The sequence below is a fragment of the Cygnus olor genome, chromosome 6 (genome assembly GCF_009769625.2).
Source record: "Cygnus olor isolate bCygOlo1 chromosome 6, bCygOlo1.pri.v2, whole genome shotgun sequence".
Taxonomy (NCBI): Eukaryota; Metazoa; Chordata; class Aves; order Anseriformes; family Anatidae; genus Cygnus; species Cygnus olor.
Genome location: NC_049174.1, coordinates 19,648,691 through 19,665,915, shown reverse-complemented (window position 1 = coordinate 19,665,915; position 17,225 = coordinate 19,648,691). Strand labels below are relative to the sequence as shown.

The window sequence follows — 17,225 nt, the reverse complement described above, 5'->3', positions numbered from 1 at the left end:
AGATTCATGTATGATTACAAGTAGCCAGGCATTAATTTCTATAAAGTACAATTAAAATCATTTAAAAAAAGGCAATTTTGCCTACTGAAGCATTGGAGAGTAAAGAATCAAAACTGGTGTGCCCTAGCACAGTGAAAGAAAGGTCCTAGATGACAGTTTTCTTTTCCTACTATCATTTTAGAAGCAGTGAGAAGCCTATTTAATGCACCTTGATACTGACCTGCATCTGAATTTTACTCCTGTTCCTCCAAGAGATCTAGTTACAGATCAGTTTGTTGCAGACAGCAAATAGATGGTGACTACCTGAGAACCATTTATTTCACATGTAAACTGTCAACTTAAGCTTTAATGAGTTATCACTGTTATATTACTTCATGCATACCATACTTTGATGTGGCAAAGCTTAATATAATGCATAATATAATGTGACTAAAGCTATTTAACCAAATTTGGTCTGCAATGATGTGATGAATATAGGTGTTTTTTTAGGCAGTTCACGTTTTGAAGACATTGCTGTAGCTGTACACTTCTAAATCTTTTGTGGATAATTCACTGGCTTGTCAGAGCCAAACTAACTGGTCTACAAGGTCATCTTGACTGTTCACACTTTAAATAACATGGTAGTTTTAGGGCAACCCTTTCTGGTGACTTGTCTGACTCTGTTTCCATGCTAGGTATTGTATGATGCCTGTGCATTTCTCGAGAAGAACAGAGACACTCTTCCTGCTGACATAGTGGTGGTGTTGCGAACTTCAGAGAACAAACTTCTTCAGCAGCTCTTCTCTAGTCCATTAACAAAAACAGGTATTTTTCTGCAACAGCTTTGCTGACATTGCAACCTCTTCAGCTACTTCCTCCTTGAAAATCTAGTTATTTCTAGATAAAATTCTGCCATTCTTTTTCAGCTCTGCTGTATAAAGTTTCCCAGATATCAAATTATGATACTATTTTATTTATTTATTTATTACATATGTGGGTATAAACGCAGGCATTTATTCCAGAGGAAGGGAAATTATCTGGTATGCAAGGGCAGAACTCATTTTCAGAGCAGGATGAGAACGTGGGAATTTCTTGGTCGATAGGTTCTTGTGTAGCATGTCTTAGAGTTTCTAAATCATGTAGCGTAGATAGTTTGTTTGGAGGTAATACACACCTGTTTAGATTCATCTCAATGCAATACATAAAAAAGTTTCTTACAAATTATAAAGTACGGTTACTAATCTGCTAGGATTAGTTAATTCACTTTAGTTAAAGCTTGTTGACCCTGACTTACATGAAAGTGCACAGATCTATGCGTAAATAAAACTGATGGCTAAATAAAATAGCTAAATAAAATTGATTACTCCATGGATTTATGCCAGAATACCAGTAATCTGGTACGACAGCTGGAATGATAGTTCTGCAGTATGCATGCCAAGAAATGTACACGTTAAAAATGTCACTCAATGCTTTGCACATTTTTCAAGTTCCTTTTTCATCATGGATAAGAAATAGATGCAGTAATAAGGAATAATCCAAATGCATTGTCTTGTTTTAGATTGCAAAATCATTTTTGTGAGGTTGTTGCATTTCTGTCAAAAATACTCTGAGCAGAAGTAAGTGTAAGTGCATTAGGTAGTGCTGTATAGGCTTGCTGTACATAGGTTGTAGATACAGTTCTGTGCCTGCGCAACAGCTTTGTGTAGGATTTCTGGAAACTTCATAGCCCAGTTACAGCTTCTGGTGTTGCCCTCAACCTCTCCTGAGACTTCTGTGTAGAAAAGGAACATTTGGAGGAACTCAAATTTTAGAGCCTTCTTTGCACGTGTGTAACTGATAGCAAAATATCTGTCTGTATTCTACATAGGATGGATTCCTTTTACATTGTCTCTGCTCTTTTCCTGTAATTAGAAGGCTCTGGATTACCTCCTTTCAAATTACAAATTTAGAGTTCCCTTAGAGGTGAGAATCCAATGAGGAATCTGCTTCTCCTTTCAGCTATGACAAGTTTAGTTGGAGGGGGATATAGTTTAAGATGGAGTAGGATTATTTATTGCCTAAGTGGGAAACAAAGAATCTTTGTGTATATTTCTTCTGACATTTGAGTCATTGTTGGACTGGTAAAAGTAGCTTCTTCTACTCATGCTAGATCGATCAAGCAAAGCGAAAAAGAAAGCTCGCATCTGGTCAAATGTGCTTCCACACCCCTCTTTACCAGCCATTTTATACCTTGGAGCTATTGTCAGAATAAAACAGACTAGGTGCTTTCTCACAGTTACAACACACTGTCACAAGTTTTGTAAATATTATACATTTGATTTTATTGGTATTTTAAAATTTGATGATGAACAAGACAACCACATGAACACTGATGCTTTCATGCAAACTTATCTGCCTCTGGCTTTTTAGAGGTATTTTCAGTGGCAGCAGCACAAAACTGAGTATTTTGCCTAAGATGCATGAAAGATTCAATAAGAAGATGCTTCTCATTGCAGCCATGTATGTTTACCATGTTGGTGTAGTTCCACTTTTTTTTTCCTCTCTTACATTCCTTCCTTGTTTCCTATTTAAATGAATTGGATGGTATCTGCCTCCCATTATAGAACATTTACCTTTCCATAAAGTTCAAACAAGTTGGGTGTTGTCTGTATTTCTGTCAAGTCAGTACAGGACATCCTGTTAAAAATTATTATGCATATGCTCCTGTGCATGGTGTTATAAGAATAGCTTAAAACCCTTATGTCATTTCTATTTTTTGAAAGTCTTTGTGATTTTGTTCTATTTTTTCCAGCTGTCTAATATAATTGGCACCCACATCCTGTGCTGGGGCCTCTGTGTTCTAAAATCAGATTGTTGCCAGGTTTAGTTTTGGCAGCTTGCAAGATAAATGAAAGGTTTGGCTGAATTCAGAAGGTATTGGCAATGCTGCTTCATCTCTGCTTAGTAAAGAAAGATAATGCTATACTCTTAACTTTCTACAAAGAAGCTTTTGTAAAGAAAAGAATAGTGACTCTGTAAATGTCCCATCACACCCTGGCCTTGCCTCTTAGCCCTCTTCCCTCCACTTGACATGTAGTTCATTCCTGAAGCAAACCAGAAAAAATACAGATTAAGATTCATAATCTTGATACAATTTTCTCCAGCTTTTTTGTAGATTACTGACTGATGTGAAAGTTAATAATTTACATGGAAGCCATATTGCATCTCTCCAGGTAACCCTGACTTGAAATGAGCCTTCTGCCAGTATCTCTGGTGTTTTGTTTGAAGATGAGTGACAGCACATTCTCACATCTGCTTGCAACTAGCTCTGGAATTTGCAGTGTACATATTTTTTGCCAAGCAGCTCTCTCCGATATGCATAAGAGTCACTAGGTGGTGCTATGCCAGAAGCAAGAAACCATTAACATGGGTCTGACAATTACTGAAATGTAGTTCTTAAATACCAGTAAGAACAAAAAGATGCCTTTCCCACCCTGAGAAGGTCTTCCGTTTGAAGTATATTTATATAACTGACATGTCTTCCACTGTCAAAAACTGAGCAGCAGCAAGAAAATAAATATTAAAAAGACTAAATTCCTTTACTAATTTAAGATCATGCTAATCCCTTTAATTTATCAAATATACTTATCCCCTCTTAACAAATGCTTCTGTTTCACAGTAGCAGACTGTGTAGTTTAAAGAACCAGAAATTAACAGTGGGACATTAAGTGCACATTTGTAATAGTGATTTATGGTTAAAAGAGCACACAATTACTGATATGAGACACCAGAACTTAAAGCAAACATTCTGGGACTAATTTTGTAGAGTGTGCAGCTTTTTTTTCTTCCTTCAGTGGAAACTTAGGTACATTCAGCACGTTTTGGAATCTGTTTGTACTTTCTAGGGATCTTTAACCTCAAAGCTGAATGAACATACTCTGATTTAACCTACTGATTCTCTCAATTGTTTCCATATATGTCACTTTTTCAACAGGCACAGCTTTTTTGTGATGAGGATTTTATGTTTTCTAAAACTAAAACAGAATTTACTCCAAATACAAGAGAGAAATAGAGCATTTTAAGAAAGCTAACCACTACTCCAGTTGAATATACACTTTTCCATTCAGGCATTCCTGTTTGTTTATCACTGTCACAGCTAAAGCATCAGAGTGAAAAGGAATCATGCAATCTAGAAAGAGAGTCGACTTGCAAGAGAAGTCGATTTAACTGAAAAGATTTAGGAGAGCCTTGGTACATTCACTAGTGGTAACAATGAGGAGTCAGACCGTTTGACTCCCAGTCCTGATACTCAAAAATTTTTGCAGTATCACATTTAAATGCTGGTACCATTAGACTGCTTGGGCTAAAAAGCTTTTTTTTTCTTTTTTTTTTTTTCTTCTTTTTTTCTCTTTCCTGAGACTGTAGCTGCCTCTTCCACTTTTTCTCTCTTACCTTATTTTCCCCAACTGACCAGATTGTACTGGGGAGATAGGAAGGTGTGCGAGAGGGTTTTCATTTTATCAGAAAAGCTGCAGTACAACATGATTCTCTACTCTTGAAACACAATCTCTGCAGACTTTTTCCTGATTCACAGACCCTTAGAGCTTTTGTCATGGTGTTTCTGTTCTGCCTTAGATCCTTGCTGGGGAGAGGTGGGGGAGAGTTGCTACCTGGAAGGAAGAAAGGAGAAATACTCCAGCCTACTCATTCCCAGAGCAGGAACCCAAGAGAAATGTCCGTGTCCCAGTTGTGAGGGATATGTGGGATCTGGGCTTGGCTGCATAGAATAAATACAGAGCTGAGCACCAGTACTGCTATAGCAACATCATGTCTAATAAATCTAGTAGCATTGGGTATTGCTCACATATTCAGAGTGCTATGGTGGTATTGTATCACCCACGGTTAGTAAGCTCTCCTTGCTCATACACCCAACATACTTGAGCATAATTTTTCAGAGAGAACTGGGGTGAAAGTTTTCACAACCTTCACCAAAGAGTTAGGATATTTAAACAAGGAAGAATTTTCACCCAACATATGAGGAAATCACATTTTTTCAAAAACAAATTAATTATAATTAGTCTGCTTAAAGGTCATTTTCCCTCCTCAGTATTGATTTTAGTCCACTTTCTTCATGCCTTTATATCTCTGGCCCTACTTATAGCCCTCAGATAAAAATTAATTATAAACACTGTATGTCTCATTAAAAACAAACAAACAAACAACAAAAAAAAAAAACACAACAGACCACATGCTGAGAAAGAATGTGAAAAAAATGTTTGAGGTTTTCTTTATGCACACTAAAGCATACAAAAACTAGGGCCTTCTGCAAAATCCCATCAAAGAATTACTTTTCACCGTTGCGTAGCAATTTCTCAAGGTGATGAGTACTATTTACTGTTAATTTATCTGTAACTTTGTTAGCAACTGATACTTCATGAAGAGTCAGAAACTGGGGGAAACAAATGGCTTTTCTTGCGTTTCAGCCCCGTGAAGAGATTCTACTGGGCACAAAGTCAAATCTTGGCCAATTAAAATCTTAGGTGCTTGGCCAGTGTTTTCAGTGAAACCATGATGTGACCTGTCATGTTGTTACTGTGCACTCCTACTGAGTGCAAGCACTTCACCCAGTGATAAATAGCTGCAGCTTTCTTGGCTTGGCATGTGTCAGACTCACTGAAATATAGCATGTTTCCATTTGGGCTTAACAGATTTTTTCTTTTAATTCCACACATCACAATAGAGCAAAAGACTTGAATACATCTTAATTTCACTAATTTATCCTGCAATAAATTCTTTTTATAATGGCACTTTTGTATTAGTATTTTCACCTCCAAGAGATAACTGCAGGCACTCTAAAGCAAATGAATCAGAAACAAAGCCATTGTAATTATAATCTCTCTGCTTATAGATGAATCAGAATTTATATTTTGTAAGAATTTGGGTCAGGTTAATGGAAGCTGTATATTTTCACTCAGAACACAGAGGCTTTCCTACTTCTGACTGGTCCATATGTTAAAAGAATATAAAAGTTAATCGTTTTTGCTTTGCTGCCAGTATGTTGTGTGCAAAGAGAGGCTTTAAACCACAGCTGTGCAACGTAACAATTGTGAACTTTACTGGGTTGCAGATGTGGGACATCAGTAAACTAAATTAAATGTAGCTTAACTGCATTTGAGGTAGAGTTTGATTACATTTTTTTAGTTTTTCAGTTGATCATTTTACAGTTTAGTATTTCTTTTTCTTCACATCCTGAGGTTTTGTTTCATAGACAAGTATAGTACACAGATACTCACAAGATGTGCTAGCACTAGGATCCAAACAAAACATACCCTAAGACAGCCCTAAAAATGAAACTCCTCTAGAAAGAGAACCATCTATCTGATCAAAGTTAGCAGGACGGAGACCTTAGGCTTTATGAAAGGTGTAACAATTATTTACTGTTGAGAATAGCTCTATATGAATAAAGAGTGTCAGTGAATCACTGGAATTCCATGTGGAAGTAAGCACAACAGCTGGGAAGGCCAAGTTAGATTAATCATGCTTATGTTTGGTAAAGGGTGATGCCCAAGCAGAAGTCCATACTTTTTAATGTGACTTCACTGATTACATTGTATTGAAAACGGGCAACAGACAACAGGCATGGTATAGATTCTTGTCTCGAAGTGCTTGCAAATTGAACCCCCCAAAAAAGTACAAGTGGACAGGTTTAAGAACAGATCTTGATGAGCTTACTGATTTGATTCATAATAGGACATCCCCTGTAGAACAAATCTTGAGAATAATTTTTCTTCACCTTTCTTTTGGAAGAGAAGAGACATCTTCTAAATTTTCATGTTTCTAACCTAACTTCTCAATTCTATAATGAACATTATCTCACACTAATAAACAACAATTAATTTTAACACTTCATTGTATACTAACTAAATCCGAAACGTGTTGATATTGAGGAGGCAGCGGATGTATTTTACAGAAGATGTTATTGTTTTTAATATTAACTAGTAGACTGTGGAATCTCACTGTGCAGCATACACAGAATTTAAATAGAGAAATATTCAGAGAATATTGTACGGTAGTTATGTTAATGAGTAGTTTACTAGCCAGTTTCTAAAGGCACTATGTGCTATAAAGGCACTGCATCAGAGATGCTTGGTACATCATTGGAGGCATTCACTAGCTCCCAAGATCAGACCTTGGAGGGGCAATTATTCTTAAATTTTCCAGTGATTTTGTACAGCAGATATGTTTGTTAAATATTCAGGTAACATGGCTGGTTTGAATATCCATAATGGTTAGGGATTTTTTTGGTGTATCCTTTGCAAAGTACATGCTTATATTTCCCAGTCTTTCAAAATAATTGAATTAGAGGTTATTCTGTCTAAGAGATGAATGTATTTGGTGGAAAAGAAACCTCTAAGTGTGTGCAGGATTTTGTCTTTTTTTTTTTTTTTTGAGTATTTCATTGTCTGAGGGTGTTGTCTTACTATGATTATGTACTTTGTTTTAACACTATAAATTTTCTTAACTCCTTCAGCGTACAATAAACTGTAAAGGTCAGTATTCTGACCTGATTTGGCTTGATGTAAGAGAGCTTGTAACAGAACTGTCTGGATAGCAGGTCAGTGTGTGCGTCAAAGACAGAAAATGTGTTTGTGGGTGTTTGTATGAGCGGGTATTTGTTTTAGAGTGTGGAGATAAAAACATAAATCAGAATAATGTTTTGAATTACCACAAAAATATCTGACTTTGTGCTATTTGTGGTAATATATAGAAGTGCTGAGATCCAGAGGAGCGAACATTCCATTGAGAAGCCTTTGAGACTTGATTAAATGACTAGTCAGCACCATTAATGCCTAGATTTCAAACATGGGGAGGTCTGGGACTTCCATAAAGCTCTGCAACCATGTTTCATCCTAAATTAGACTTCTAAAAGACAGCTCTTCTCTTGAAGAGTAAAAGCCAATTTTTGACACCATTTTTTATTCTGTCTAGCTTGGGGTTTTAGCCATTGAGAAGACCGATAGTCATAGTGAGGCCAGAGAAAGCTTTCCTCCATTTTATTTCATGTGCTTTCAGTGAGATATTTATACTTGAATTTTAACTGCTGAATTCACTGGGAAAACTTCAGTGACTTTATTAGGATCTAGATCAGACTCTCATTGTATGTATGGAGCAGTTTCAGTAGCAGGTTGTAAGTGATCAAATATATACCACAGAATGTTTTGTAACATACATTGCATGGGAAATGAACATACTCTGGAAATGCAAACAGTGGGCTAGAAATCACGACTTCTGACTTCTCCTTGTTTTCCTGATTATTCAATGTTCTTGTAGAATTTTTTTCTGGCCTCAGGTTAAACTGAGTACTGTGAAGCTTAATTAGTATATGAGTACAGTTGTTCTGAGATAGTCAGAGGCAAGATGCTGGAGGTAATCTACCAGAACACTTGCTGGTTTGTGTTAGTGAGATAAAATACTAAGGTAATCACGTTCTTTATAATCAAATTTCACTTTTCTAGTTAAAGCATATAAGTTTTTTTGGAAAAAAAACATCTTAACATAAAGTACAAAAGAAAGGCTGTCACATACATAAAATAATGAGTGAGACCATATCTAAATCACCATGTGTTAGTAATCATAAATTCAACATAGACTCTTCCAGACGCTTCTGGAAGAAGAAATGAACTTCTTGTCTGTCCTGAGTGGAAATGGAGGTCATTACAGTAAGGATGGTTTTGGTGGGTTTTGCTTGTTTGTTTGTTGTTTTTGTTTTGGTTTGGTTTTGCTAATGCTGAAAATTAATGGAGCATTTTTCAATGTTAAGGTCTTCACAGAAAATACACCTCCATTGTTTCCTCCTAATCTAGTTGTGGGTGTGGTTGCAGGAACTAGGGCAATGTACAGAGGCAATGGTCAGTGTCCTGTTGGTGGTGAGGTACTTTGCTGCAGCATTCTGAACTGTCTGCTCTTCCTCAGAGATTTCAAGGTTTGTTGTCCCAAGCAGATCACGTACAACAGCATCAAATCTTACACTGCCAAAGATGTGGGTGGAAGTTACTAAAGACCATATCTGAAAGAAATGGCCAGTGTCTCCTGAATGCATAAATGATTAAAAAAATAGTTACTTTGTTCTCCAGTGCTGCAGACAGCATGTCAGCCCCCAGACACTTAGTCAGGTCTCCAACTAATCAGGCTGCAGACCTGTCTAAAAATGCTGGGCATTACAGAGTTGGAAACTCCAACATTGTTTACACCATGACTTCTAATTTTTCCAAACAGTTTCTCATTTTTTCGGTTTTGTCTAGCTGCAGCTTCATACAGGTAGCTCTCAGCTGTACTGACTTCACTCCATTAATCCCGTGTTTGGACAGAAGTGCCTAACGTTTATCCACCAGGCTGTGGCCAGGTAGAGAATTTGTCTAGCATGTAATCCACTCCCTCTTTGCCACCATCTTTTCCAGAACCGTGTGATCCTTTCTGGTCCTGTGCCTAGAAACATGTTTATCACATGATCAGACCATAGCATGTGTGCTTTGCCTGCCAGCTGTAAATGTGGTCATTTCATGGGACTGTGATGTTCTCAGAATTGCTTAAGGTTTGCTTGCATGTCACATGATCACGTATGTGACTGTGATATTTCAGAAAATGACTGCATTTCAGTGAACACACTCCCAGTTGGATAGATGTCTGCTTATCTCTGATTCAATTCATCTGGAAAATCAGGCATGTTGCTTAAGGTAGCCGTTAATACTCAAGGCTGTGTTTTAGAAACACCTTGGACACTGCCAGTAATAAATTGTATACCATAATCTGTTCTTTCTTAGTCATTACTAGGTCAGGGTGAAAACTAAGACCTTTTTTACTGTGATCATACATTTACATATCTTGGAATACAGCAGGCAGTTTGACCTTCATTTCATCTCAACTGCTGTCAGGAGTGTCTTTATTCTCTTGCATTCTACAAGGAGCCTACTAACCTACAGTGTTAAAACAATATTTAAACAAGGCAGGAATCCTGCTTACAAGCAGAGTTATTAGTTGCTGTAAACATCATGCTGTTTGTTTGCCAGTGAATGCGTTGCTAGTGTGGGAAGCAACCACTGAAGTGTCTGTGATGTTTGCAATAGTGAGTGTAGTACAGCACCTAATTTACATTCGGTTTCTCCTCTCCTGGTCTAGCAATGTAAAGCTTTTAAGTAACTGTAAATATGATCTATGTATACTTCATGCTAGCAGTAAGACCAAAGAAAACCTCAGTGTAAGTCAGATTAGGGATCAGAAATTGTTAGTTCACTATAGCATAGAATTTTTTGTTTCAAATAATCTGGGTCAAAAAATTGCATCTTTTTTGCTCCTGAGGCAATTATAATTAGGGTATCCCCAGGCAGGCCTCACTGTTTCCAAGTTTTCATGGTTATCTGATTCTGTTTTGTAATATGAATTGTATTTTGGAAATACTATTTCTTATTCATTATTTACTTAGTCTGAATAGGAAGTAAAGTGGTTCTCTTTTCAGAACAAGCAGCAGTGGAAGTGTATATGTATCGATAGCTATATTCGACAGATAATATTTTTATAAATACATTCTTGTGTAAAATACGTAGTATATGAGAAAATTGGATTCTTAGCTTTTTATTGCACAAGATTAGCTTAAATGGCTCCTGTGACTCAAAAGAATAGTTTTGATAGTCAGTGGCCAGATTCAAATTAGTACCCAATAAAAAATTACACGTAGTCATTTATAGGCAAGCTAAGAAAAGCTTAGTCTTACAGTAGCAGAAGGTGAAAATGCATTATGAAGATAAGCAGTCAACTTCCTTAGGCTAGATGAAATGTACTGAAAAGAAAGACAGAGAAGAATGTGTGTGTGTCAAAGACACTGCCTGACTTTGTACCTCTTCTGGAGTGCAAGTGCTTAGCTGTGATTAGAAGTAGTGTCAATGAAATATGAATGCATTGTAGCATTTCTGACCATATTGTACTGTATCTACATGGTATTTCAAGTAACCCATCTTTATCTGAACCAGAAGCATGAAAGAAATTAATAAAATATATGAGGATAAGGAAGGAGCTTGTAGCATGCCCTCTCTGTAATAGTAATATCCCTGGTACAGCTTGTACAGTAAGGTGACATTGTCATTAGGCTCTTTCTCTGTAAGTCATTTGCACTTCACAACTGAAAGTTATATCGAAGCATAATGTAATTCTTACCTGGCATGCTTTTACTTTGGGAGGGAGGAGTGATTTATGGCAGACATAACCAAAACGTCATTATAAATACAGTGCTAATATTACTAATATTTGCTTGATACTACTTTTAGAGCCCATTACCTGAGAATAATGAAGTACTGACAAATTTATGCAACCTCCAGCTAGAGTGAACCTTTCCTAATTAGTGTGGAAAGTCAATGGCTGGACAAATCATTAATTCAACCAGATTCCACAGTAAGTGCCAGTGATGCAAGAGAGAAGCCAAGAATGCTGACTAGGCCTTTCTGAAATCTAGAGAGCACTACCAAAGTCCAGCTTAAAAAAAGACAACCTATTTCTTCTTTCTGTGCTTTGTAAATACTTGAAATATTTTCAGAACTTCTCCTGTTTGGGTTTGCATAGTGGAAGAGATAGGGTACTTTGACACCACTGTCTTTCCCACCTTGCTGGAACAAGGTATGAGTGAAAAATGTATTTGCAGAGTTGGATTTTCTATACAGTTTCAGGACAAAATTTTTGCTGAGCATTGCCACAGTGAGCTTAGCAGTGATTGCATAGACTTCTGTGCTGTTACTTCTTTCTGTTGGTAACTCTCAGAGCATTTCACAAACTTTAATGACAGAAAATTCACAAAGTATTAATGATATTCTTAACATTATTAAATAGAGGGAAATAACAGAGACATTGGGGCTGTCTGACTCCCCCACTGACACAAAGCAATCCCAGAGACCTTAGCCTCTGATCCTGCGAGCTCATAGGCAGGAGCATTCATTTTTCAGACGAGCAGTCCTGTTGAACTGAAAAGGAAATGCCTGTGAATAAAATTGAACATGTACATGTTTAAAAGATCCATCCTGATTCTAACGGTTAACTTCTCTCCCCTCCCTCATAAACACCTTTTCAAAAAAAAAGAAACAAAAACGGAGGTGTCTAAAGTGTCAACCATACGTGTGTGAAGCTAGAATTTTGAAAGGCACAATGCAGTCATAACCTTTAACCGGTTTAACCTTTCAAGGAACCCATGGCAGTTTCAACTGGCTATGATATTATCTAAAAACATTTGTTCTTCAAATATTGACGTTCTTCACAAAGTGGAATAACATTTTATTATTTCTGGTGTGTAAAGTAGTAAATGACCTTGTAAATGAAAATCAAATGCAGGGACAGGTACTCCAAATGTGTACTGACTATGAACATCATCCTGACTCTAGGTGAAATGTTTCTTATTATGTAGACTCATTTTCAAGCCACATTTGTCCTGTTACTAGTTTTAATGGCTCAGGCATGTTACAGATAGTAATTTTCCTGAACATGAACTACTTAAGATAACTAATTCATGAACTTTTACTGAAGCATCATTTTGTGTTTGATCTGGAAAAGAAAACCCTAGTAACATTTTTCTGTGGATTTCAACTGGTGCTGCAATTCAGTAATTAACAGATTATATAGGAGTTCACCTGACATATGTAATAAGAATTGATTAGAATCCATAAGGAAATATTGGTCTTATTCTTAGCTAATTCTTTACCTTTGTCAATAAGAAAAATGAAATTATTAGTGTAAAAGAGACAGCAAATCATTGTTTATGAATGAGTTTTGCATTTCCCAGTTGCAATTTGCAGTCATGCTAGGTAAACAATTATATACTTTGACCATACTGTATTCAGACAAAAACATGTATACTGGCATAGAATCTTGGAAGTGCATGGGATATTGAATATAACTATCAGGTAATACAGTATTGTTGGAGCAACTAACTTAGGGAGCAACTAGCAGTTTCACACCCACTGAAAAAAAAGCAAATAAATCAGTCCTGGAGGTGAATGAGCACTAGCTTGACTGTACTTACCATAAACTGCCAGACGGGATTCAGCATTTGTTTCAGGCATCGCGTATAGGTCTCACACTTTAGGTATATGGCACGCAATTGCTCTGAAATGAACAGTCTAACTGGCAAATATTAAGCTGAAATCTCCTATAAAAGCATGTTCATGTCAGAACTCTAGGGGAAGACTTCTGAATAACGCTAAGAAAACCAGGAAATCTCTGTTTTGAAAAAGCTTCTTCCTTGGAGCAAGTAACAGGAAAGATATCCAAAGCTGATGCTCAGATGAAACTAATGCTAGAATTCTCTGCGAAATGCAGCAATTGACTTGGTCAACTCAAAACTCTCCTACCAGATTACAAACATTTAAAATGTAATCAGAATTTTTGTTTTCGGTTACAATGAAAACAGACAGCAATATGGCCAGCTGAAGAAAAAAAATATAGAAAAAAATGTAAAGAACAAAGAATGTACCTGATGTTTTTTTGTTGCTGTGACCCATTCTGCCTATAAATACAAAAGTTTATCTTCTGAACATCAATTACAGCACTGAAAATAATAGCATGTTTTATATAAATATATTTGAAGAAATTTTGAAAACTACTGCAGCCAAACTGGAATTAGTCAACTACCACAGGACTTGCAGGAATTGGGAATATGACCTAAATATGTAGTTCCAGCCTACTCCTGAGAAAGAATTAACTTAATTAACAAATTCATGATATGTAGAGGGTTCTTTTTTTTTTTTTTGAAGTAGGAACTGACCACATGTTAGTTTCCTTTTAGTAAGTGAAGTCATGAAAGACTTCTGATTAATTAAATTTAAAAAAAAAAAAAAACATTGTGCCAAATCAGAAATTTGAAGTGTAGTTTTAGTTTTGCATGAGGAGTTCAGGGAGAGCTCAGGGGTATTAGTTATTAACCTAGTGCCAGCTGTGAGTATGGCAAACCTTGAGCAACTATATTATCATTCTATATTTTGTTTGGTTATTAGAGCTTTGTAACTTTTTATAAAATGCTGCAAAATTTTAGTCATTTTAAGCAATCTGAATCAGATTTGTTTCTTCTTTTTGCCCCATATAGTGTCATCAGTTCTCCAGTGCAAGGCTTTCAAGCATAAAGAAGACTCAGATTGCTAACCTGAAGCATAGCCAAAACAACCTTTCCAGATTTTCTACTTTATCCAAAAAAAAGGGCTCAAATAATCAATTTCTTACATAGAAAAATATCAAAATTATACCTAAGAGAAAAATATATTTGCCAACTACTTGCTCATTAAAATCCTAATTTTAACCTTAGAGAGATGTACCATACCATATATGTATATATATACACATATATGTGATTTTCAAAATACAAATACGTGTAAGTATGCATGTATGTATACAAACACAAGATTTTCAAAACAGAGTTGCAGTTCTCATAAACGTTAACACTATAGCCTAAAGCAGTTTCCAAAATCATGGACATACCTTCTGTGTGTCAATCTTAATGCCAGCATCTTAAAAGGGAAATACTTTTGAAAATGAATACAGAATGTTTGAATTGCTCTAAAGAATGTCATTGCAGTGTTTCTCACTGTTGGCCCCCAGACTTTTTCAGGAGCTTGGTATTTTCAGTGTTCACAGAGAAGAGCAAAAGTTCCCTTCAGTGGTACGCGGACACTGTTTGCTCAGCTTCTGTATGGAATAACTACCAGCGATTAAGTGTTCTTGGTTTTTGTTTCTCCCATCCTGCCTCCTTACTAGTTATGTAATACATAGTTTATCAAAACTCTGAAGACTGTTTAGAGTTACTGGCTTTCTGTAAAGCAAATAGCTAAACACTGGAGTTGATGCAAACAAGGCACTTAGCATCTGAAAGAAGTGTTAACACTTTATTTACATTTAAATTAAAATGGACACTTATTTATGTGTTCTGGTTCTGAAAGGTGTGTGGTACATCTGCAGAGGCCTATTGTTTATTCATGCTGTAAATCCTTTGAAATGTGTTAAAATGCTTCCCACTCATTATAAAAATCCTGCCACCCATGGATTAGGGCTTTGATGTCACCAATCCTGCTTCAAAGGGTTCTTTCAATGCTATTAATCACAGTTTAGCCTCTGAAGATATAGCCAGAGAAAACATTTGGACATCTTGTGCTAGACTTGCTAAAACTTTGAAATATACAGAGTGTCTTGCATATGCACAGGCCCATATCACTTCCTCTCTCTTCTCTGAGCCTTTATTTTGAAAAGCTCTTTTATGATGACTTTGGCTTTCTGCAAGTACAGCGGAAAAAGTTTAGGACACGTCATATTGTACAATTAAAAACAAAGCAAAAAAAAAAGGCACTCATCTTTTAGTTTACACCACAGAATGTTTTTGCCTGAGGAATTGAGTCAGTCTTTAAAAACCCCAAGGGACAATAAGATTGGGGATTAAGTAGGCCTATATGTCAAAAGGTCAAGAAAAGATACCGTCTTATCATTTTCTCATCTCTTTCATTATTTTGTGAGCTTAAGATGATGTCTAAACACTTCAGGATCCACATGATTTCATAGAAACAAGATTGTTTCTGCTGTCTTTTTCTCTTTTAAATCTCTGAATGAGTCACAGAGAAATTGATTACTAGTGATTGAGTTGTATGCCTTTGTGCTGTCGTTGTTTTCATCAGCTCAGTAGCTAAGGTCAGTGACATGCCACCTTATCACTGACTTTTTCCTCCCTTTTAAATCAACTCTGTCATGCTCATGCTGAATGCTCTGCAAGGCACAGTTAGTAATGAGCTGGGTGGGGAAGAAGTGTAGTGGGGCCTGCAATTTTTACTACTGTTGTGCAAGCTGATTTTTCACCATATGAATTTTTCCCTGCTAAGCTTCTTGAACAGTTTTTGCAGTATTTCTTTCTTTTTTTTAAAACAGGTAACTTGGCACAGGCAAGAGCCAGAGTGACAGCAGCATCTAGGTCTTTGCCTTCACAGCTTAGTGCTGGGCGTATCAAGGTTAGTAGTGGTCCTTTTGAAGAGATGTAATTGCTTATGAAATAGTACAGTGAGATTATGGTTCAAATGCTTAGCTGATGTGGAGCTGATATAGTAGAGCTCTTACCAAGTTAGAGTCTATCTTAAAATCAGAAAACGTACCTTAGTTGGAAGCACAGTTTCTAGTTTTGGTGAGAACCTTACTGTAGAATCCAGTGAAGAATCACTTTACTACTGATTAATCTTTAAAATTCTGGAGTAAAATCTCAGTTAACATTGATATCAATAGCAATATTCCTCTTGATTTCAGTGGGTTCAAGGTTTTCCTCTGACAATTTTTAGCCTAGAAAAAGATTTAATTAGGTAACATTTTTTTAGTGTATTTAACCATATGAAAGGCAAAATAGCAAAATGATCTATTCCTCTTCAGCATAACCTAAAAATCAAAAAAACAAGCAACATTTGTAACTGATAAATGACCAGAAAAGAACCACTCAGCAAAACTGCTATTCCTTATAGAGAGTTAAATGAATGACTGTGAAATTTAAATGCTGTTGGATTTTGTCATAAGAGTACGTGGCATAATTGCAAAAGGATGGGATGATTTTGTGGCAGTTAATAGTGTTGCCAACTGAGCTCACTTAATATGTGAGGAAAACTGTTGAGCCTTGAGTTGATAGCATCTACAGTTCCTCCCCACTTTCAGGGAGTTAAAGTTTGCTTAGTCAGTTGTTTGTTGTTTTTGTTTGCTTGTTTTACAAAACAAACAAAAATAATTTTTAAAAACAAATGTGATAACATCAACTGTTCAAAAGTCTACAGCCTTTTATATTTTGGGTTTTCTATTTATTTTTTTCATTTTCTCCTATTATAAGGAGCTCATGCTCAAATGTAGATGCAGTAATTCATGTGAGTCACCCATACATCTATATCCTTTGCTGTACCTGCAAACACAGACTTGAATTTCAGAGATTTATTTCCTTTCTGGTATAAACACTTTCAGTGTTGAAGGACAGATTATGGTCTGTCCAATTTTCTTGTATTATACAAACATTGTCTTCCACATCCAGCTTATAACAGCAGAAGCTTTGTAAGCATGCATTTTATTGCTACAGCTGGAATGGAATAGAGCAGTTCGCTTTTAGAGCTTTAATAAACACATTCAGTTATACTAAGTAGTGTTTAAGTGTTCTTTATTCACCCTTCACTTTTTTAAAAAAGTAGTTAAAAGACATGCTTAAGAACTACAGCGCTATTCAGAAAATGTTAATT

The 17,225-nt window shown here is 36.2% G+C and overlaps 1 protein-coding gene across 10 annotated transcripts in view; it reads left to right on the top strand.

Moving 5' to 3' along the window:
• Nucleotides 1–17,225, top strand: part of MYO3B (myosin IIIB) — a 213,926-nt gene that overhangs the window by 105,706 nt on the left and 90,995 nt on the right. For all 10 annotated transcript variants that reach the window (XR_005821290.1, XR_005821291.1, XM_040562175.1 and 7 more), the window contains 2 exons: nt 675–804; nt 15,895–15,974. Coding sequence is in view for 8 of the 10 variants with exons in the window: in XM_040562175.1 (XP_040418109.1) it covers nt 675–804; nt 15,895–15,974 (210 nt within the window). In the remaining 2 variants the exon portion in view is untranslated. The remainder of the gene's footprint in view (nt 1–674; nt 805–15,894; nt 15,975–17,225) is intronic.